We start from the raw sequence: 24,341 nt of genomic DNA on the forward strand, positions 1-24,341 counted from the left end.
ATTTATAACTCTGGAGAGTCCTTAGAAATGATTGATGCATGAGAAGTTCCAGAGTAGGCTTCAAATTCATTCCCCCTCCCTTGGGATCCGAACGGTATGGCTGTATTAACATCAGGACTTGGGCTTAGTAGGACTAAACTTGTGTAGGATGTAGCATCTCTGTCTGTCAAGCACAAAACTGCATACATGTGTGCTGAGTTGCTTCAGTTGTGTCCAACTCTTTGTGACCCTGTGGACTGTAGCCTGCCAGGCTGCTCTGTCCATGGATTTCTCCAGGCAAGAATACTGGAGTGGGTTAGCACAAAGCTGAGTGCACACCAATCGGCAGACTTTACTGAGCACCTACTGTTTATGTGGCACTTGATGGAGATGGATGAACTGGGAGCCTGTGCATTCAGGGTCTCTTAATTTTCTTGGCTTGGTGAAACTTTCAATGTCTGTAACAGGTAGAATGGCAGTCTCTATTGTTGTTTCAAATTCTTTAGAGTGCCTGGGAATATGTTTCAGTTTGCTAACAACTTCAACCCCAGGTTTGCCTGTTTTTCAAAAGAAACTTCAGTTTAGAGAAGTTTGATCATGTGGTCCTTTAAAACCTCAGATTAAGTAGCTGTGAAATGCTTCAGGAAGCTGGTAGGAAGCCAGAAGATATCATGGGTCAGTTTACTGAGTATCAGCTTACTAGAAATCTCAGACTTGGGGTTCTATCATTTTAGGTATCCCACCCCTGTACCTTTTCCCAGCTTTAGGGTTTCAGAATCAGTTCTCTTCCTTGGGGTAGGCATTTCTGGTAGCCATTCTCTTAAGTTCTGAGAATGAGGATTTACCCATTTAGGTGAATCTCCCATGTCAAGGCTTTGGGTGTATCACTCAGGTGAAGGCAGTCTTAACTCGTACAAGATGGTTCAGTACACATTTGAATTGAATGACATACCTGAGGATATTCAGGGTTCCTTACAGAAATATTGAGTCACACAAAATAACAGTGTGTCCATAAATACTAAATAGTGGCATGTTTCTATGAACTGATGATTTCATCTCATATTCTCAATCTGTGTTTCCTTAGGTAATACCATTTTGTGAAATGGAGGTTCCCATCCCTGGTTTTGTGACTCTTGCTAATGCTCCCTGCACTATATCCCCACTTATCTAAGCATCCTGTAGTTATGCCAGCAGTCAATAAAGAATCTGCCTGCAACGCAGGAGACCCGGGTTTGATCCCTGGGTTGGGAAGATCCTCTGGAGAAGGGAATGGCTACCCACTCCAGTATTATTCTTGCCTGGAGAATTCCACGGACTGGGGAGCCTGGTGGACTACAGTCCATGGAGTCAAAAAAGAGTTGGATACAACTAAGCACTAACACTTTCACTTTCAGTTGTTTAATAAAAACTTCGTGAGGGACTTGATGTGTTGTACTTGCCACTTATGTCCAGTCCCTAGAACAGACTGGCACAGAGCAACCACTCTAATATTTGCTGAACAAATGAATCCATTTTAACGCAAAGGAGCTAGTGGCCTTGGTCTCCTGTGTAAAGGGGCAAGTAGAGTAGCTGAAGTGAACAAGTGACCATGCCAACTCCTTCAAGAATCAAGATGGTCTTGGTCTATTTTCACAGTGGATTTTGTGGGTGGTGTTTGAAAAATAAACTCTGTAGGGTTCCTTCTGTTTCTGACTTCATAGTTCTATTTCAAACTTTTCTACCAACTCATTCTGCTCCTTAAACCTCTGAATAAACCCTATAATGTTTAGAAAAGGCAGAGGAACCAGAGATCAAATTGCCAACATCCACTGGATCATCGAAAAAGCAAGAGAGTTCCAGAAGAACATCTATTTCTGCTTTATTGACTATGTTAAAGCCTCTGACTGTGTGGATCACAATGAACTGTGGAAAACTCTTCAAGAGATGGGAATACCAGACCACCTGACCTGCCTCTTGAGAAACCTATATGCAGGTCAAGAAGCAACAGTTAGAACTGGACATGGAATAACAGACTAGTTCCAAATAGGAAAAGGAGTACGTCAAGGCTATATATTGTCACCTTGCTTATTTAACTTATATGCAGAGTACATCATGAGAAACGCTGGGCTGGAAGAAGCACAAGCTGGAATCAAGATTGCCGGGAGAAATATCAGTAACCTCAGATATGCAGATGACACCACCCTTATGGCAGAAAGTGAAGAGAAACTGAAGAGCCTCTTGATGAAAGTGAGAGAGGAGAGTGAAAAAGTTGGCTTAAAGCTCAACATTCAGAAAACTAAGATCATGGCATCTGGTCCCATCACTTCATGGGAAATAGATGGGGAAACAGTGGAAACAGTGTCAGACTTTATTTTTTGGGCTCCAGAATCACTGCTGATGGTGATTGCTGCCATGAAATTAAAAGACACTTACTCCTTGGAAGGAAGGTTATGACCAACCTAGACAGCGTATTAAAACTCAGGGACATTACTTTGCCAACAAAGGTTCATCTAGTCAAGGCTGTGGTTTTTCCAGTGGTCATGTATGGATGTGAGAGTTGGACTATAAAGAAAGCTGAGTGCTGAGGAACTGATGCTTTTGAACTGTGGTGTTGGAGAAGACTCTTGAGAGTCCCTTGGACTGCAAGGAGATCCCACCAGTCCATCCTAAAGGAGATCAATCCTGAGTGTTCATTGGAAGGACTGATGTTGAAGTTGACACTCCAATACTTTGGCCACCTGATGTGAAGAGCTGACTCATTGGAAAAGATCCTGATGTTGGGAAGGATTGGGGGCAGGAGGAGAAGGGGACAACAGAGGATGAGATGGTTGGATGGCATCACCGACTCAATGGACATGGGTTTGGGTAAACTCCGGGAGTTGGTGATGGACAGGGAGGCCTGGCGTGCTGTGGTTCATGGGGTTGCAAAGAGTCAGACATGACTGAGTGACTGAACTGAACTGAACTGTGATTTCCATAGAATGTGCTTGCTTTACCATCTTTTAGCCAATGTTGGCTAACATTACAGGAAGTGTTTTGTGAGTTGCTAATACTTCAGGAAGTAGTTTTTCACGATATCCTGTGTTTCTTAGCATTCAAGGCAGCAAGTAAAGATGAACTTTAGAGGAAGTCTCAGTTAATCAATTTAAAAGCAGTTTTGAAGACACTTTAGTGATCTTCCCTTGGGCTTGACAGTGACAAGGCTCTTTCTACTTCAGCAGCAGCAGCATGGTGCTGGGCAGAGGGCAGGGCCAAGGTACTGAGGGCCCTCTGTTGCAGCCCTGGCTCCGCCACTGACTCAGCAGTAACCATGGCAGTCCCTTCCCCTGGTTTGACCCTGTTCTCAATTGTAAGAAAGAGATAACGCCTATCTTTCAGGAAGATGATGAAAACCACACAATAATATGGAAAAGTGCTTTATAGGCGGTAGTGTCATGCTTAAGTGTATTTTATCAGCTCTGTGAAGGATCTTTAAATGGCAGGGTTAGTATCCATGCCTGTGTCTCTTATCAGAAGTTGCTACTTAGTAAATGTTGAGTAATACAGAAATATTTGCAGGCAACCTCTGTGGCCCAGAGAGATCTGCTTTTGTTGTAATTAAGACGTTCTCACACTCCTAACCTTGGTATTCACTTTGACACAATAGGTCATGAAGGAAGGAAGGTGAAGTTGAAGAGTGTGTGGTTGGAAGGGGAGTGGTCAGGGACGTGGTCCAGTGGACCAGGTTAGGAGGGAAGGAAGGAATGTGTAAAAAGCCCCATGAGGACATGCGTATTTTGCTTTGTTCACTGCACCGTCTCTGGTGCTCTGACTCTTGCTTGGCCCATAGAATCTGTGAATTGAATGTGAGTCGAGTGAAGTCTACAGAACAGTGCTGTATTTCCTTCATCACATCCTTTATTCAAGGTAAATGGGCAAATAAGAGTACCCCAGGTAGATATTTTAAAGTCCATTTATTAATCTTTCCTGAAAGAAAGATGATTTGTTCATCAGACACTTTTATGGAGCATGCAACCTCTGCAGGGAGGTGTGCTGACACCTTGAGGACACGTATGTCTTCTAGGATTTGCTGTTAAAGCAGTAGAGGAGGTACTGGTACAGAATGCAGGTTCCTGTGCACAGAGGAAGACACACGGGAAGGCCAAACAAACCAAAACCTGAGAGTTTGGAGCAGAGAAAGGGCCAAGCAAGGAGAATGGGTGGCTCATGCTCCAAATCCTGACATTCTCTCATGGTTTTCAGGGAGAAGTCTCTATGGGCAGAATTCAGGGTGAGGGCTGAAGGGTATGTGGCTTTCTTCTGATTGGTTGTTGATGAGCTACTAGGGCGGTGCTTCAGGAATCTTGTTCTCTGCCTGAAGTTATCACCCTCCTCTTGGGTGAGGGCCTTAGTTCTGCCAAAGAACTCAAATATATTGTTAAGCATATTCCTTGAAGAGAAACCAGGATCCTGCCGCATAGATGCATTATTGATTCTCGACTGCTCCTTTTTTTTCTGCTTCTCCTCCCTTCCCTGATTAGTGACTGTTGGAATCTGTCCTTTGGTACTCAGGGAAGGAAGGTCTAGGAGGCTGAAACCTTTTCCCCACAAACAAGAAACAAGGGACATGTGAAGGATTTGTCCCCAGGAGGGCCCCACAGGGTCCTGCTCGGTTTTGGTACCAGGAGAGAGGACATTTGAATAGAATCGATCAGGGGAGACTTTGGGAAGGAAGTGGTCCTGGAGTTAAACCTTAAAGATGGGTAGAATTCCATCAGCTCTGGCCAGTACATCGTAGTAGTAAGGCAAAGCTTTGTGGGGAGTGTGTGTTTTAATTCAAATATTAAGTCTCATCTTCTCTTTGGGTGGTGACCTCAGAGTTGGAGAGCCCCCCCTGTGGCTCTGGGCTGCTGGGATCTCGCATGGCTTATGGAGGCAGTTGGGGAGCAGAGGTCTGAGCACAGTCCTGCTGGTGCTTCCCACCTCCTCCTGGGTGGGCGGGTTGAGGCCGGAAGGAAGGAGCAACCAGGAAGGAAGGTGGCAGGCAGAGTGCCTCCTTTTGATGGTGACCCCTCCTTTACCCCTGAGGAGGGTAAAATGAGCAGGTGGACTCTGACTAGGAGTTTTCTATTGCTTTCAAGCTTTTAACATGTGTGAAGGTACCAAAACATGAAAATATCCTGTCAGAAGTGGGAGGCATTCTTTAGACTGAAATTAAAACAAGAAACTAGTAGTCATGGGGTGTCCTGGGAATTAACTCTTAGGAACAGTGGAGAGAGAGGACTAGGTGATGCTATGTGGGCATGCGAGGTATCCTCTAAGGCGACCCCAGATGAGGAAATCATAATTTTGAAGTATATTCATTACGGGATGATGGTTAGCCCACTTTGTGAAGGTTCGCTGGAAGGTAATTGTTCATGTAGGGGGGAGAGGAAACATGTTCTCTTCCAGAGCTTTGTTCTGTAGAAAATGAAGATCCATCAAAGGTTTGGAGAGAGAATAACATCAGTAGGACTGTGTGTTAGAAAGGGGCTTCTGATAACAGTGAGGAGAATGGGTGGGGGAGGGATGTTGTTGTTGTTCAGTCGCTAAGTCATGTCTGACTCTTTGCAACCCCATGGACTGCAGGATGCCAGGCTCCCCTGTCCTTCACTGTCTGCTGGAGTTTGTTCAAATTCATGTCCATTGAGTTGGTGATGCTCTCCAACCATCTCATCCTCTTCTGTGCTCTTCTCCTTTTGCCTTCAATCTTTCTCAGCATCAGGGTCTTTTCCAATGAGTCATCTCTATACATCAGGTGACCAAAGTATTGGAGCTTTAGCTTCAGCATCCGTCCTTCCAGTGAATATTCAGGATTGATTTCCTTTAGGATTGATTGGTTTGATCTCCTTGATGTTCAAGGGACTCCCAAGAGTCTTCTCCAGCACTACAGTTCGAAAGCATCAATTCTTGGGCGCTCAGCCTTCTTTATGGTCCAACTCTCACATTTGTATCTGACTACTGGAAAAACCATAGCTTTGACTATACAGATCTTTGGTTCATCACAGCTTTCGTTCCAAGGAGCAAGTGTCTTTTAATTTCATGCCTGCAGTCGCCGTCACCAGTGATTTTGGAGCCCAAGAAAATAAAACCTGTCACTGCTTCCCCTTTTTCCTTTTCTATTTGCCATGAAGTGTTGGGACTGGATGCCAAGCTCTTAGTTTTGGGAATCTTGGGTTTTAGGCCAGCTTTTTCACTCTATTCTTTTACCCTCATCAAGAGGCTCTTTAGTTGCCTCTTCTGCTGTTTCCTTTTCTTCCTCATCCATAAACAAAGACATTTCCTGAAGTTCTGTACTTGCTTTTTTCTCTCCCAGACTAATATTTCTAGCTCTAATGTCTCTGCTCTTCATTTGGGCAAATTGCTTCTCAGGCTGTTTGCTCAAAGGTAAAGTGGACTCAGAAAGAGTCTCGAGACTTAAATGAGACACTGCATACTAAATTCTGCCTAAACCTTGAAGGAAATTAAGTGCTCATGAGTAAGCATCTAGTACATATTCCCATGCTTATGGTATTCTGTCTTTTATATATATATATGTATATTTTATATATGTATATTACATGTATATGTTTATACATATCTATATCTATATCTATATATTGATGAAAACATAATCTCCCCTTTCTTTTGAATTCTCTGAGGATTTGGTTATTATTTTTAGATCTTAAGTGTTGAGCATTGTACTTGCCCAATAAGCGTTCAAAACCTGCTCTTAATTCCTTTTGCCTGCCAGATTGATGTTTCAGGTGCCGCAGTAGTAGGGTGTGTGCTTGGCCTTTCTTGGGGAATGGATGAGTGACCTTCATATTCTCTCTTCTGCTTGGGAGTGAAGTGAAGTGAAAGTCACTCAGTCGTGTCCAACTCTTTGCGACCCCATGGAGTATACAGTCCATGGAATTCTCCAGGCTAGAATACTGGAGTGGGTAGCCTTTCCCTTCTCCAGAGGATCTTCCCAAGCCAGGGATCGAACTCAGGTCTCCCACATTGCAGGAGGATTCTTTACCATCTCAACTGCAAAGGAAGCCCAGGGGTCCCATTTAATAAACGGCTGATTGGAGCTGGCGACTGAGGAACGAAAGAGCAAACATGGACGGCCCTGCCCCTCGTGATGCTTGCACACATTGTCTTCATTAGATGAGAAATCTAACCAACGAGAAACCAAATTCATTTTACAACCATCAGAATGGACGCTCAGGACTGAAGAGGGGGAAGGGGTTCTTTTTATGAGAGAGGAATGTTGTCTCGTAAATAGGCAGCCAAGACTTGGCTGATGTGACTGTTGGCGGCTGCTGGGTACTGTTGAGGCCTCAAGCAGAGGAAGTGCAGTCAGGGAATGGGGAGGCTGAGTCCTCTACAGAAAAGCAGAGCTGAAGTGTGGCAGTTTATAAACTAGACTCATGTTGGAATAAAAGGTGTGGGCCTGAAGACTCTGCTCCCTGGCTATCTGCATTGCATTTTTCTTTTGGATACCTGTTGACCATGGAAGTTAGCCTCTTAAAGGCCGAGAGATAAGCAAGGGAGGAATTTTAGTGACTTTGTCATCTGTAAAATAGGCTTGGGGTTGAATGAGATGCCTCAATCCCATCTAGGAGTGGGAAAATACAGGTCCTTGTAGATTCTTTGTTCCACCCAGAATTTCCAGGACAGTCTGATTCTCTGAGCCACTGGACCAATTCTCCAAGCTTGTTGAGAAAAGTTACTGCTGGTAGACCATCCTCTAGTTGATTTGAGGCTGTCTGAATCCTGTGGCATCACATCTGTGAAGTCTGATTGCTATTCTCTTTTATTTAACATCCACGTATACTTCAGAAGGCAGCAGGAGAAGGGGACGACAGAGGATGAGACGGTTGGATGGCATCACCGACTCGATGCACATGAGTTTGAGTAATCTCCAGGAGTTGGTGACGGACAGGGAAGCCTGGCATGCTGCAGTCCATGGAGTTACAACTAGTCGGACATGACTGAGCAGCTGAACCGACTGATACTTCAGTATTGCAGTTTTTGCTAGAAATAATATAACATTGTAAAATCCAAAGGCAATTCTCTTTCTGTGAATGATGATTCAATACTCCCATCTCTCAGTGTTCAGTGTTGAGCTGCATGTGAGTTTTTTCTAGTTGGTTGTCTCATGATTTGAACACTGTTCTTCCAAGTGATGTGATGTTATCCTCTCTTTCTAGCTATTGTAGATGATGAAAGACTCTCTGCAGAGGAGATGGATGAGAGGAGGAGGCAGAATATCGCTTATGAATATTTGTGTCACCTGGAGGAAGCCAAAAGGTAAGAGTCAGACTTAGTCTCTTTGTGCCCCTTCTCTTAGAGATGAGCTTTGGGTACTATATTCTTAATAACTCATTTGCAGCCTTGTTAGTACTAATATAATGGGAGAAGAATCAACCTGTGTGTTGTCAGTGGAAGAATTGAGAAAAAGTTGCTCCCACAGCCAGCATCAAGGCACTAGGGAGGCAGCTGTTTCTTTTTCTTCCTCAGAGCCTCCCAGGAAATCTCTTGGAAAATTTCAGATTATTTCAAAATTTCTCATCTCTCTGGCATGGATGTTAGGGGAGCCGCAGAGATTTAAACCAACTTCCTTTTCCTCAGAGTGTCCTCAGATCTTTTTCCCAACCCTACCCCAATGATCATAATTATCACTATTATTATTAATTAATGTGTAATTATATATTCCCACATGCCCATAGCATGTTGGACTGAAGTCCATTGTTCCCTAAGCTAGAGAGCAGGTTTATGACAGCAGTCTCCTTTTTAAGTCATGGGTGTGTGATCACTGAAGGTATGTTGTCTCTGAAAATCACACTGACTGTTTTAGACTTTTTAGATTACAAGGAAATGTTGGCTTCTCCAAGGAGAAAGTGAAGATAAAGAAAGTATTTACACTTAGGCCTCTCTATCAGGGGAATCAGAACTCTGTCCTTTGCTGGGTGCATACTGCAATGCCTGTATGCCTTGAGTTAGATTCTGATTTAATGCTTTGCACTGCGATCAAGCAACAGTATTGTTCCATGGACAGATATGTTCCAGCTGTCTTAACTCTGAAGAAAATAAACATGGAGTTAATGGTCGTTGGTGTTGATTATCTCTGATCACTTATAAATAGCTACCTACAGAGCTCAAAGAAGGAGGATTTTAATCAGTGCTTTGTAAAAGAACATCCAGTGACACATGCACTAATTTGGCCTCAAAATTGCTTAAAAGGGGGTTTTCTAGGATTGTTTAATGTTTTCACAGTGCCTTTTAGCTCTAAGCTCTAAAGGCTAAGTTTTAAAGGTTATTTAACATGTCTGGAAGTTGACAGTTAGGTTGCAAGTCACTGAAGACTCACTGTATGTCTAAGATTATTTAACACATGCTTTCAGCCAAATTGTGGCTGCAGTTAGATAAGGACAGGGATTCACAGACATTCAAAATAAGCATACTTTCAATGGAAAAGTTTCGGGAGAGTTAGTGGAAACCTCCTCCTGATACACACTTTGTGTTCTAAGTTTTTGCCTCCAGGTTTCTAGAAGTGGGGAACAGAGTCTCACAGAGGAAAAGGTGTCTGACTGGGAGTCAGTAGACTGGATTTTCTGGTCTCCGCTTCACCATTTCTGAACTCTGTGACCTTGGACAGGTCAACCCTGTGGGAAGTTCAGTTTTGTCTCCTGTCTAATAGGATGATTAAGATGTTGCCACTACCTGCCCTACTTACTTAATGGGTTTTTTTTTTCCCCCTAAAAATCAACTAAGAAGGTTGTAAGTGTTCTTTGAACTGTAGTGCCTGTCAGGTCCATGGTGATAACAAGCATAGTTTTCTCCTGAATGTATCAAAGTGGTATCAGGATAGCTTGGAAGCTTGTCATCTTCTTTAGTGTTTTCAAAATTGTGTACTTAAATTTTAATTTCAAAAAGTCAGCATAACAATTAGCCCAAGTTCTTTGAAGAAAGCTTCCTTAGGAACAGTTTCACTGAAAGAATAGATGGTAAAATACACAGTTTTTCCTTTAAGATGGTTTTCCTAAATTTATCTTGCAAGTAGAGATTTAGATGTAATATGTATTTATGAATTTTTTATTAATATCTGAACAGTTCTTATGACTTTCTGGGAAGTTGGTTTTTGGTTATGGAGTATATAAAAATTATGTGGCTAGTAATATGTGTGCTGTGATTTCAGAAAGCATAGTATACAGAATTCTGATAGCCCTAAACTCAAAGCATAAATGGAATGAGTTAGTCTCTGTTCAAAAAGTTATTCATTTGAGAGAGTTTATCGCCTGATTCTCTTACACTGTTAATGCATTAGGAATTTATCATATTGGATGTATTACAGTGCATGCATGTGTGTGTTCCTGTGAGTGTAGTTGCTTTAGAATATTGAATTTCTATTGAATAGTGCACTTAGAATGTGAAAATTTAGCCAGAAACTGTTTCTTGTTTATTTCAATTGAACTGACTTTGGTGTATTTTAACTAGAAATGTGTTGGGTTCTGTATTTTTGCCTCTCTTTTTTCTTTCCAGAGGTGAGAACTGGTAGGATATTTAGCTTATATGTCCTGTAACAAAATTTTTTAAAATTCAGCATTGTTAGAGTCCAATAGATATATCTTCAATTTTAGTTTTAGTAGTTTCAAGATTCTGTGATTGTTAATTTCAGGCCATTTAAAAGTTGCTTCATTCAGAGGGGATATCACTGCCAGCCTTATAGAAATAAAAAGGATGTTGACAGAATGTTATAAATGATTATATGCCAGTGGATTGGTTAACCTAGATGAAATGTACTGTCTCCTAGAAAGATACAAACTACTAAAACCGACTCAAGAAGAAATTTTAAAAACTAAATAGATGTAAAAAAGTAAAAAAAGACTGAGTTAGTACTCAAAAAAACTTCCCACTCTTTCAAAAAATGTAAGAGAAGGGAACACTTCCTAACCTTTTCTGTTGAGACCAGTATTACTCTGATACCAAAACCAGATGAAGATACCTCAAGAAAACCAGAGACCAATATCTTTTATGAATACAAATACAAAAATTCTCAACTCAAACTGAGTTCAGCAACATATGAAAAGGCTTATATACCACCAAGTGGGATTTACACCAAGAATGCAAGCCTAGTTCAACCTAATAACCATTTGATCAAGAAAATTCAGCACGGGGGAAAAAAAGCAGTCTTTCAACAAATGATGCTCAGACAGCTGGATGTACACATGCATAAAAATGAATTTAGATCCCTACCTCACACCATACAAAAATTATCTTAAAATGGTTTGTTATAATAATTAAAATGTGTAGACCACAACTATAAATCTCTTAGAAGAAAACAAGTAAATCTTTGAAACCTTGAGTTTTTGAGACAGTGGTTTTTGAGACAACACCAAAAGCACAAGGCAAAAAAATAAAAAGATTAATTAGACATCATGAAAATTAAACCTTTCTTAATTCAAAGGGATACCACCAAGAAACTGAAAAGACTACCCATGGAATGGGAGAAAATATTTGCAAATCATATACTTAATAAGTGACTTATATTCAGAATATATAAAGAACTCATAACTCAACATAAAAAGTAAATAGCCTACTTTAAAAATGGGCCAGGTTTCTGAATAGACATTTTTTCCCAATAAGATACACAAATGAACCATAAGAACAGGACAAGATGCTTAACATCAGTCTTTCAGTTCAGTTCAATTCAGTCGCTCAGTCGTGTCCGACTCTTTGCAACCCCATGAACCGCAGCACACCAGGCCTCCCTGTCCATCACCAAGTCCCGGAATTTACCCAAACTTATGTCCATCGAGTCGGTGATGCCATCCAGCCATCTCATCCTCTGTCGTCCCCTTCTCCTCCTGACCCCAGTCTTTCCCAGCATCAGGGTCTTTTCAAATGAGTCAGCTCTTCACATCAGGTGGCCAAAGTATTGGAGTTTCAGCTTCAACATCAGTCCTTCCAATGATCTCTTTTAGGATGGACTGGCTGGATCTCCTTGCAGTCCAAGGGACTCTCAAGAGTCTTCTCCAACACTACAGTTCAAAAGCATCAATTCTTCGGTGCTCAGCTTTCTTCACCGTCCAACTCTCACATCCATACGTGACTACTGGAAAGACCATAGCCTTGACTAGACATCAGTCTTTAGAGAAATGCAATTTAAAACCACAGTGAGATACCATTTCATACTAGGATAGCCATGATCAAAAAGAATTGTTTGCAAGGATGTAGAGGGATTGGAACCCTCATACATTTCTGGTTGGATTGTAAAATGGTGGAGCTACTTTGTAAAATAGCTGGCAGCTCCTCAAAAAATTAAATACAGAGTTACCATTTGGTCCAGCAATTCCACCACTAAGTATAACCCCAACAAAATTGAAAACCCCTGTCCACATAAAAACCTTCACATAAATGTTCACTGAAGTGTTATTCATTAGAGCAGAAAGTAGAAACAACTCAAATGTCTATCTACTGATGAATGAATAAACAGTCATCCATAGAATGCAGCATTCTTCAGTTATAAAATAAATATGAGCAAATCAGATTTAACAGTGTGTAAAAAGAACTATATGAATCACAACCAAGTGAGGTTTATCTGAGGCTTTCAAGGCTGGTTCAACATTTGAAAATCAATTAAATGTGCCCCATCACATCAACACTCTAAATAAGAAAAATCATATGATTATATCAATAGATGCAGAAAAAGCATTTGACAAAATCCAGCACCTATTTATGATAAAAATTCTTAGGAAAGTTGGAATATAGGGAAACATCCTCAACTTGAGAAAGACTATTAACAAAAAACCCTACAGCTAACATCAGACTTCTTGGTGAGAAGCTTACAACTTTCCTACTAAGATTAGGGGCAAGGCAAAGATATTCCCTCTAACCACTCATTTTCAGCTTAATAGTGGAAGTTTTAGCTAATGCAATAAAGCAATAAAAGGAAATAAAAGCTATAGAATTTGAAAAGAAAGATAAAAACCATCTTTCTTTGCAGATGACAAGATTGACAGTATAGAAAACCTGAAAGAATAATAAAAGAATCCTGGAACTAATAAGCAATTAGAGAAAACTTGCAGGATACAAGGTTAACATATAAGTCAGCTGCTTTCCTATGTACCAGCAATGAACAACTAAACACCATTTACATTAGCATCCCCCCAAATGAAATGTTTAGGTATCAGTTCAGTCGCTCAGTTGTGTCCGACTCTTTGTGACCCCATGGCCTGCAGCACCCCAGGCTTTCCTGTCCATCACCAGCTTCCAGAGCTTGCTCAAACTCATGTCCATCGAGTCGGTGATGCCATCCAACCATCTCTTCTCCTCCTGCCTTCAATCTTTCCCAGCATCAGGGTCTTTTCCAGTGAGTCAGTTCTTCGCATCAGGTGGCCAAAGTATTGGAGTTTCAGCTTCAGCATCAGTCCTTCCAATGAATATTTAGGACTGATTTCTTTTAGGATGGATTGGTTGGATTTCCCTGCAGTCCAAGGGACTCTCAAGAGTCTTCTCCAACACCACAGTTCAAAAGCATCAATTCTTTGGCGCTCAGCCTTCTTTATGGTCCAACTCTCACATCCATACATGACTCCTGGAAATGTATGTCTAGCTTTGACTAGACAGACCTTTGTTGGCAAAGTGATGTCTCTCCTTTTTAATATGCTGTCTAGGTTTGTCATAGCTTTTCTTCCAAGGAGCAAGCATCTTTTAACTTCATGGCTGCAGTCACCATCTGCAGTGATTTTGGAGCCCAATAACATAAAATATATTCTTACCATATCATCCAACAATTGTGCTCCTTCTATTTACCCAGTGGAACGAAGGCTCTGTTCACATAGAATGCTACACTGGGATGTGTATAGAAGCTTTTTTCTTAATAGCCACAACTTGGAAGCAACCATGATGGCCTTTAGTTGGTGAATGGATAAATGAACCTTGGTACATCCAAACAACGGAATATTATTCAGCACTAAAATGAAATAAACTATTAAGCCATGAAAAGTCTCAGAGGAACTTTACATGCATACTGTGGTGTGAAAAGTGCTTTTCTAAAAAAGCTACATACTGTATGACCCCACATATATGATATTCTGGAGAATATCTCCTGTGGAGGCAGTAAAAATATCAGGAAGATGAGTATGGGAGCACAGAGGATTTTTTAGGACAGTAGGAATACTCGGTGAGACACCACAGTGATAGATAAGTGTCATGATGTATTTTTCCAAAGCCTAGAATGTATAGAAACAAGAGTGAACTTTAATGTTACTGTGAACTTTGGGTGGTTGTCAATATAGATTATTGTGTGAATATGAACTTGGGTGATTGTCAATGTGAAAGTGCATGTCGCTCAGTCGTGTCCAACTCTTTGTGACCCCAGGATATACAGTCCATGGAATTCTCCAGGCCAGGGTACTGGAATGGGTAGCCTTTCCCTTCTCCAGGGGATCTTCCCAACGCAGAGATTGAACCCAGGTCTCCCGCATTGCGGGCAGATTCTTTACCAGCTGAGCCACCAGGGAAGCCCAAGAATACTGGAGTGGGTAGCCTATCCCTTCTCCAGGGGATCTTCCCGACCCAGGAATTGAAGCAGGGTCTCTTGCATTGCAGGCAGATCCTTTACCAACTGAGCTATCAGGGAAGCCTGATTGTCAATATGGGTTCATCAGTTAAAGTCAATGTCCACGCAGATGGGGGATGGTGATACTGTGAGAGATTTGGGGCATGTCTGGGGGCAGGGGATATGTGGGAAATTTCAGTACCTTCCCCTCAGTTTTGCTGTGAACCTAAAACAATAATCTTAAAAAACATAATATGTAAACATGCATTTACAACATGGGTGGACCTCAAAAATATGCTGAATGAAAGAAGCTAGACACAAAGGGCCACATACATTGTTATGATTCCACTTATATGAAATGTCTAGAAGAGGCAAATCCATAGAGACAGAAAGTAGATTTGTGGTTGCCTAGGGCTGGCAGGATTGAGGGGTTTGGAGAGTGATGCTGATGGTGTGAGTTTCTTTTTGGCCAGGACTAAAATCTTCTAAAATTGATTGTGGCGATGGTTGCACAATGCTGTGAGTGTACTAAAAACCACTGAATTGTTTTTAGTCAATTGAAAGAGTCAAATGTATGTAAATTATATCTCATTAAAGCTCTTGTTAAAGAAAAATTCCTTTGCTCTGCCTAGCTTGGAGAGGTCCTTAGAAAACTGTGAAATACAATTAAATGGTATTTAGCAGATAAGATGCACATAGAAGGTACTCCAAACACACATGAACTGTCTAAACATTATTCATTTTTCAGATTTTTTTTTTTTGAGCATCCATTGTGTACAAACAGGCAGAATAGGGTCACTCTGGGAGATGGGAGCTCAAACAAGCTAATGATGCTTACTCAAAAAAAGCTCACTACTGTGAGGTTAAAGCTTTTACTCACAGGTTTAAAATTCTGTCCTTCACTTACGTTTGCTGTATTCATCTCTCTGTGTGTGTGCGTGGGTATCTCCCCATATTTAGCCCACCATCTTCCTAAATCCCCCTCATGTATTCACGTCTCTGTTCCACCATCAGTCCACTGCAGGCTTCCAGCATCACTTGCTAGATTACTGTGGTGGTCTCTGATTGGTTTCCCCACTCCTCTGGTTGCTTCAGTCCTTTATCAGCAAGATTCTGATTAGTTTAAAACCTTCCAGTGGTTTCTTAATACTCTGAGGATGAAAACCAAACTCCTTTAGGGTCTCATAGGCTCTGCATAGTCCAGTCCTTACAGCGTCTCCTGTTTCATCCTGAGCCCATTCCCTATTGCTGTATCTTCCAGCTACATTAACCCTCTTTCATTTTAATGTTCGCTCCTACACAGGATGTTTGCAGTGTGTTGATCCTGTTTCCTCTTCTTTATCGAGTGAGACTCTGCTCTGTCTTCAGATGGTGGCGGTGGTTGGTTTAGTCGCTAAGTCATGTCCGACTCTTGTGATGCTATGGACTGTGGCCCACCAGGCTTCTCTGTCCATGGCATTTCCCTGGCAAGAATACTGGAGTGGGTTTCCATTTCTTTCTCCGGGGGATCTTCCCAACCCAGGGATTGAACCTGGGTCTCCTGCATTGCAGGCTGGTTCTTTACTAACTGAGTCACCATGGCAGCTCACTTTTTTCAGGAAATCCTTCTCTGACTTCCCTATCTGAATCAAATAACCCAGTTACAAGCTCTCAGTGACATTGTGTCTCCTCCATACTTGAATGAATTACTTAGTGCCCAGCACTGAATTTTTGTTACTAATGAGGATTGATTGTATCCTATTTCCTGTATGTTTTAGTTCTCCTAGAGGTAACAAGTAAGGTATGAATTAGATTCATGGTAGATAGGGTTATAGATAATTGGCTGGACTGCCAACCTGGAGGTCAAATTTGGTATTTGTCTCAGTGGAAAATTCTCTATTACAATCAGATGGTAGAAATTCTTCCTGCCCTATATGTGACCTGCTGAATTATGTGTGCCTGCATGCCAAGTCGCTCAGTCGTGTCCGACTCTGTGTGACCCTATGGACTGTAGCCTGCCAGGCTCCTCTGTCCATGGGGTTCCCCAGGCAAGAATGGTTGCTATGCCCTCCTCCAGGGGATCTTCCTGAACCAGGGATCAAACCCAAGTCTCTTACACCTCCTGCATTGGCAGACAAGTCCTTTACCATTAGCGCCACCTGGGAAGCCCCTACTGAGTTAAAAGGCTAGCAATTCTAGATAACTTAATGCCACCACAGTAAACTAGAAGATATCCAGAAAAGGGTAGAGGGTATTTTTCAATGAATGAATGAAGAAAGAAAGAGTAGCTTGTGTATTAAAATGATTGTGTGTGGCTGAAATTTTAGCTCATAGTTTATAAAATTCTTAAGTCTGTACATATAGACTTCTTAAGTTTAAGAAGTTATTATTATTTTGAGACTTAAGTTTAAAAGACTAATATTAATGGCAGTGAAGGGAAAATGAAAGACATATTTTTAGAGCATATCTCAAAAAAGAGAGATGATTCCTTTATGAAGTGGCTCTTCACTCTAAGAGCTATGTTTCTGTACAGGCTAAAGGATTTAGATGATGTCTTAGAGAGCTAACCCTAATTGTATCAGGAGGCAGAAGATGTCTGGCATATGCATTAGTTATCCATGACTGTGTAACGGATTACTCTCAAACCCAATGACTTAGAACAACAAATAGTTGTCTGCATTTTGTATGTGTGTGGCTGCATTTGGCAGCATGTGGGATGTCAGTTCCCTCACCAGGGGATGGAACCTGTGCCCCCTGTAGTGTAAGCACCCGCTTTTTACCACAGTCCTGCCAGGGAAGGCCTTATCTCACAACTTTTGGGAGTCAGGAATCTGCAGAGCTTCCTGGGTCCCCTGGCTCTGGGTCCCTGTGGTCCTCTAGAGATTCAAGCAGGGCAGACCCTCTTCCAAGCACACAGGGTGTTTCGACAGCATTCACCTAGTCCTCCTGTGCTTTGGCCAGAGGCTTCCCTTGCCCTCTGGGCCCTCCCTAGGGCAGCTCACAGCGTGGCACTAGCTTCCATCAGAGTGAACGAGCCCAAGAGCCAGAAAGGGCACGTACAGTGGAAACAAGTCTTGTAAGCTGTTCTCAAAATGACGTCCTGAAGTTTGCTGTATTTTATTCATTAGAATCAAGTTACTAAATCTATCTTGTGTTCAGTGGGGGAAGGATTACACAAAGGGATGAATTCAAGAAGGTGAAGATCACTGGGGGCCCCCTTAGACGCTGCCTTCTCCAGGGTATGTACATAGCCTTTTGAAATTGACCCTGGAAAGGGTACTTTGGAGGGGGAGGATAGATTTTATTACTGTCAGAAACCGAGTCAGGAATTAGATGATGACTTGGTCTAAATGATTATGGTACTAAGGTGATTTATGCTTTGATTTTTTGGAATTGTGAGCCATCTTAAACTAAGTTGTACATTCCTCTACCATATTATATGGACTTTTAGGTTTTCTTTTCAGGTAAGCCCTAAAAGCTAACTTGATAGCTTCTTTGCTGTGTGAATTTTGCTGGCATGGGGTTGTGCAGACATGCACAGGCGTTGAAAAATTCTCTCTGGTGCCGGAAAATCTCACTGTTTAAAGTAAAGGAGTTGCTTTTCCAAAAGAATACTGCTGAGTAGATTTCATATTAACCTCTGCAAAATACATTTGAATATATTTGAAAATAAGTCTATTTTACGAACTTCAGTTCTTCAGTTTTTTAGGACAACTGTGCAAAATTTAAGATGGTGGGTTGTCTTTGGGGATTGAGGAAGGAAATTCAGCTGGAGCTGTTATGAAGGTCAGGAAACGGAGAGGGAATCTTGGCAAGAAATGGAAAGGGAGTTTGCAAATTGCAGTTGAGCAAGTAGTTATGAATGGGGCTGCTATTGTGTTTCCCAAGAAAAGTTCCTGAAATATAATATTCCTTTTTTAAGGAAGAGAGAAAAATGCATACAAATCTTTTGCGGTGCTTACTTTTTCTGTCTTACCTCTGAAAATAAACAAAGTAAAAGAGCCTTCCCTCTGTGATGGGCTTGTTTAGAAATATTATCTTCAAAGAGCTCTTTCTGTGAGCTAAGCTGTTCTTTGTATTAGCAAGTCTGGGACAGTTTTGTGTGTGCCCTGGAAAGGAAACAAAACACGGGTATGATTCCTTTTGTGTCAGTGCTTACAATTCAGATACCAAAAGGACACCTCATTGATTAGATCAAGCCTCTAGCGCTGGCCTTACCTAGTTGGGAGCTGGAGGATCAGCTCTGAAAGGAGAAATGTTGCATATGTTTGAGCAAGAGAGAGCTTTGAGTAGGGGATTGCTTCACTTTGAGTATTTATGATTACATACTTTAAGAAAGCAAGCTCCGGGAGTTGGTGATGGACAGGAAAGCCTGGCGTGCTGCAGTCCATGGGGTCACAAAGAGTCAGACACAACTGAGTGACTGAACTGAACTGACTTTAAGAAAAAGAATCTTTGGTCTAGAGAATGCTTTAGAGAATCCACTGGACTTTCTCTACACTTTTGGATCTTACTTTCTTTATTCCTAAGGATGCTGCCCATAACTGTGTTCATAAGCAAAGCTAATAGGAACTTGGAATTGGGAGGGCAGTATCTTTCTTGGTAATCAGCTTATTAAGAGACATGTTGCTGCTCTATACAGAACATTAATGGAATTTTAAGGAATTCTTAATTGTATTTTCAAACCATAAATAAGCTTTCATGTTTCTATGGTAATTCTTCATTCCTCCTTCATCCTCCTCATTCTCTCCCTGGCTCCACCCTCACCTCCACGGTCCAGGGGGACAAGAGGAAGTTGCTCCGTGCAGTGGTTGGCAGGCTGGTGGGGTGGGGGGTGGGGGCGGGTACAGCTGAGTTGAGAGTAGGGGCCCTTCTCAGGGTCTGTCTTCTAGAAGGGGAGGGCCTGCCTCTGAGGACTGATCTGTTTGGGGCTGCTTTCTAACCAGCTGACCTCAGAAGTCATAGGCTGGAGAGACTCAGGACCTTTCTGGTAGGCCAGGACTAGACCCTCCAAGGCACATCCTAAAGGTAGGGAGAGAGAGTAACCTGTGAGAAGAAGGGGGTCGTCAGGGGTAGCCTGGGAGACACTGAGACTCAGGAGGGTGTCTCCGTGGAAGCTCCCTCCCTGGAGAAGGGAATGGCCAACCGCTCCAGTATCCTTGCCTGGAAAATCCCACGGACCGAGGAGCCATGGTCTTTGTGACCATGGAGTCACAAAGAGTCGGGCACAACTGAGCGACTAATACACACACATGGAAGCTCCCTGGTGGCTCAGACGGTAAAGAATCTGCTTGCAATGCAGGAGACCCGGGTGCTATCCCTGGGTCAGGAGGGTCCTCTGAAGAAGGAAATGGCAACCCACTCCAGTGTTCTTGCCTGGAGAAGTCCATGGACAGAGGATCCTGGCGGGCTACAGTCCGTGGGGTCCCAAAGAGTTGGCCACAACAGAGCAACCGACACTGGAATGGAACCAGAGGAGTCAGGGTAAAGCCGGCCCTGCCTACCAGGGTGTGGACAGGGTGTGGAGCTGGCGGCTGGAGCCTCAGGGGCTGAGGTTCAGCTGGGCGGTGACCAGGGATTGTGGAGCTGGAGTTGGAGGCACAGACATTAAGGTTGTAAAGGGAGAAGCCTAAGGGTTTGACACGTGACTGGATTTAGGGATCAAGAGGAGCTAGGAGGTCAAATGCCTTGGGGCAGACGTAGGCGTTGCTTATCTGACTCAGCAGGATGCATTGTGTGGTTGCTATCAGCCAAGCCTGGGGTTGGGACCCAGAGCTGGGAGACTTTTTTGCTTCTCTTTTTGCATGTTTGGTGTTATAGCCTTGGATATATGTTGGAAAGGTGCCAGTCAGGTGTGATCTGACAAATGGAAGGATACTTTCTCAGAGCACAGGTATTTTTTAAATACAAATAATCAATGTGAATCTTCTCCAGCCAAGGAGAAGTTGAGCAACTGACATCTGATCCCAGAGTTCACATTTGGTTCTCAGGCTTTTGAAGTTGGAAAGCTGGGAGGTATTTGGAATTTTCCATGGTCTCAAACATTCCTTACTGCAGGGGTTATCACGCTGAGTGTCCAGTCACCAGGCATGGTGCCCGGAGCACCCAGTTTACACGGGGTTATCCCCATTTTATAGATGGAGAAACTGAGCCCTGGAAGAAGTTAAGTAATTTTTCTAAGGTCATGGTCAGCTGGCGACATAAACTGTATTCCAATTCGGATCTGTCTAACTTCAAAACCTGTGTGCTTAAAAAAACAAACACTGCCTCACATCTTTCTTTCTTAATGTGTTTTGATCATGTCTTCACTGTAAGTTCAAAACTTTGGTTTGTGTGATCTTGGTTTCTAGGTTCTGTGTGGACTAACTTGGTTCTCACTCTTGATCACTTCTCACTATCTGAGTTTAGGTAGAATTATCAAAATATAGCCATTGTCTGTATGTTTTTCTTTCTGTTTCTCTTCTTTTCCCTTTTCTGTTGGTTGCTTGTTTTTGTTTTAACTGACCACTACTAGTAGTTTTTTCTGGGAAGAATTTACCTTGTAGTCTCCACCCCTTTGTCCTTTTCTTTTCTCTGTCTCTCTTCTATCCATCTTCTTAAGGTTTTAGTAGGAATTTACACTTTGCAATGGTGTAGGTTTTATTCTCACTCAAGATAGTTTGATGCATCTTTCTTCTCGGTTATGTCTGGATTCTACATTCAACACGTCAGTTGTCTTCTTGGTTCTGCCACTGTTTTGACTGGTTTGAAAGAACGCTTTGCTTTTTTGTTGAGATATCAAAAGGTATGAAGAGCCAACACCGCTGAGGTCTCTTCCTTCCTGTATGAACCTCCCCACCCGATGCTGCCTCATGCTCAAAAGTCATAGAACAGTGTCATCATTCAAGAGATAGAGGGACTCCAAGCAAGTCCGGTGGGGGGCCAAATAACTGTACACACTTGTTACAGAATGATTTTTTTTTTCTTGCATTTGTAAGACAGTCTTCCATTGCTTTTTGGGTCTGAACACTTTTGTTTTCTTCTAAGAGTGCAAATCCTGATTTTGTATACAGGGACCCTGAGGTGCAGAGAAGTTTGTCAACTCACTATTCTATGGTAGAATTAGTGGCAGATTTGAAATTAGTTTATACTAATTATCAGGTCTCCGGGCTGTTGACAACTCTTTTCTCCCATGATTCTAAGTCATGTTGATCAGAAAAAGTATTCATCGAAAGTTCAGTGGTGAAATACATGGAAATAAAGATGAATATTAAGCTTGTTGTTTGGTAAATTCAGTTTGTTTTTAGTGAAACATTGAATTCTTAGTATGGAGGAATTAGCTGTTTGTACATTTTTGTCATATATCTTTCATTTTTGCTGAGAAACTTGAACCTGTTTAGGTGCTAGAATATGACCTCAAGAATTCATAGTTCTTGTCATTTCCATACTCTCCTCTGTCAGTCTTGCTTGGCTTAAGTGTTGATTGATTGTTTTTTTTCCCTTCAAATAATTTGTAATATCTAGCTGTTCCTGCTTCTGGCATTTCACAGGGCAAAAGTGGAGGCAGCTCCATCATCTGAGTATGAGAATGACTTTGGACAGTGATTCTAAATTCAGTTACCACTTGCATCGGGGTCACAGAGGTATGCGTGTAAATTCAGGCTTCTGAGGTTTGCTCCAGACCCTGTAGATCCATCTCTAGGGCCATGGAGTCTGCATTTTAACAAACCACCCAAGTAACCTATAGTGGAAAAGAATCTGAAAAAGAATATATATATGTATGTGTATGTATATATGATGGAATCACTTTTCTGTACACCCGAAGCACTATAAGTCAACTATTCTTCAATAAATAAACAAATAATTTACACAACAGATTAAGAAAACCAAATCACTCAAGTAAAGTTTGATGCGCACTGAGGTGCGAGGATTACGCTCTCATCTCTGACGAAAGCAGCACCAGCTTTCCCACCCCTGCTCAGATGTAAAGAACATGGACATCCTTTCCTCTGATCAGATGGGAAGAGGAAGTGTATTGGGGGTCGTCATCTGCTGATGTGAGAAAGTTGGGAGAATACTGGAATAAAAACAGCTGCTGTAGAGAAAGTGATCGTGCATCAGCCAGGGTTGGAGAGAAAGCCTGGGCAGTTTTGAGGAGCCAACTGAAGTCCTCCATTTTCCGTCTAGAACCAATCAGCATGTTACTGGGAAGTTTTCCAAGATGAGAGAAAATGAATGGGGTAACTAGGCTCAGGGACTGGCATGTTGGTTCTGAGAAAGGCATAGAAAGAGGGACCTCAATCATTGACATTGGGTGGCCTTGAGGTCCCAGCTTATCAAGGAGGCTCATGAAGGCAGCATGGGTAAAATGGAGGGCAGTTAGTAAGAGTCACAGAACCATCTCTGATGAGAATGAAGAAAGTGAAAGTGTTAGTCCCTCAGTTCTGCCAACTCTTTGCGACCCCAGGGACTATAGGCCACCAGGCTCCTCCATCCATAGGATTCTCCAGGCGGGAATACTGGAGTGGGCAGCCATTTCCTTCTCCAGGTGATCTTCCCAACCCAGGGATCGAACCCACGTGTCTTGCGTCTACTGTATTGGCAGGTTGTTTTTTTTACCACTAACACTACCCTTGGAAGAAAAGCTATGACCAACCTAGGTAGCATATTAAAAAGCAGAGATATTACTTTGCCAACAAAGGTCCATCTAGTCAAACTATGGTTTTTCCAGTAGTCATGTATGGATGTGAGAGTTGGATCATAAAGAAAGCTGAGCACCTTAGAATTGATGCTTTTGAACTGTGGTGTTGGAGAAGAGTCTTGCGTGTCCCTTGGACTGCAGGGAGATCCAACCAGTCCATCCTAAAGAAAATCAGTCCTGAAATTTTCATTGGAAGGACTGACGCTGAAGCTCCAATACTTTGACTACCTGATGCAAAGAACTGACTCATTGAAAGAGACCCTGATGCTGGGAAAGACTGAAGGCGGGAGGAGAAGGGGACAACAGAGGATGAGATAGTTGGATGGCATCACTGACTCGATGGACATGAGTTTGAGCAAGCTCCGGGAGTTGGTGATGGACAGGGAAACTTGGCATTCTGCAGTCCATGGGGTCGCAAAGAGTCAGACACGACTGAGCGACTGAACTGAACTAAGCACCACTGGAGAATAAAGGGCAGAACCTAAAAGAATCAGGAAGTGGAGATGTAGGTAAACAGAAAGCCACAACCAGAGGTTTGGAAGTCCAACTCTTAAAGGTGGAGTGTTTCTGGGTAGTGATAAGGTCCAAGGTGTGGTGGGGCTTGTGTGCCGTGTAAGTAGAATGGAGGTGAAATCCTTAGAGGAGGAAGTCTCTGAACTGTGGCTTTGGGTGTTCCCAAGATCATTTACCTTCTTAAAGCCTCCAAGTAGAGGTGGGTGTGGGAGGTACACAGTGATGGTATCAAAAAAGGGAAGTCCTGGATTAGGAGGGAGAAGAGTGACGTGGTTGAGGAATGAGGTAGGGGAGAGGTTGTATAAACAGAGATGATGGACATGGCCTGGAAGAAGGTTCAGCAAGAATGGTGATGAATGACCCTCCCTTTCTCAGCCCTGCGAGTTAAGGAAATTTGGGGAACCGCCATCTGCTGTCCATGGGGTCGCAACGACTTAGTGACTGAACAACAGCAACGTCCCTGGTTTATGAGAAGTGGTACTGTGAAGGAAAAGCCACGTCATTAAGACAAGTAGTGGGGAAAGTGTAAACAGAAAGTTGAGGCTATAGGAGAATTAACGTTTTAACAGGTTGAGAGTTCTAGTAAAGGAATGTGTAGAAATTAGATTAAAATAGATGGGGGGTGTGCATAAAGAGGACTGCTTAGTAGAACTCAGACAA

The 24,341-nt window shown here is 42.4% G+C and overlaps 1 protein-coding gene across 4 annotated transcripts in view; it reads left to right on the forward strand.

The window, feature by feature from the left end:
- IQGAP2 (IQ motif containing GTPase activating protein 2) overlaps nt 1-24,341 on the forward strand; it is a 307,037-nt gene that overhangs the window by 39,775 nt on the left and 242,921 nt on the right. For all 4 annotated transcript variants that reach the window (XM_081505894.1, XM_081505895.1, XM_081505897.1 and 1 more), the window contains exon 2: nt 8,157-8,256. In XM_081505894.1, coding sequence (XP_081362020.1) covers nt 8,157-8,256 — 100 coding nt within the window. The remainder of the gene's footprint in view (nt 1-8,156; nt 8,257-24,341) is intronic.

This window comes from Giraffa tippelskirchi, chromosome 7, assembly GCF_054371585.1.
Source record: "Giraffa tippelskirchi isolate mGirTip1 chromosome 7, T2T-mGirTip1v1.2.pri, whole genome shotgun sequence".
Lineage (NCBI taxonomy): Eukaryota > Metazoa > Chordata > Mammalia > Artiodactyla > Giraffidae > Giraffa > Giraffa tippelskirchi.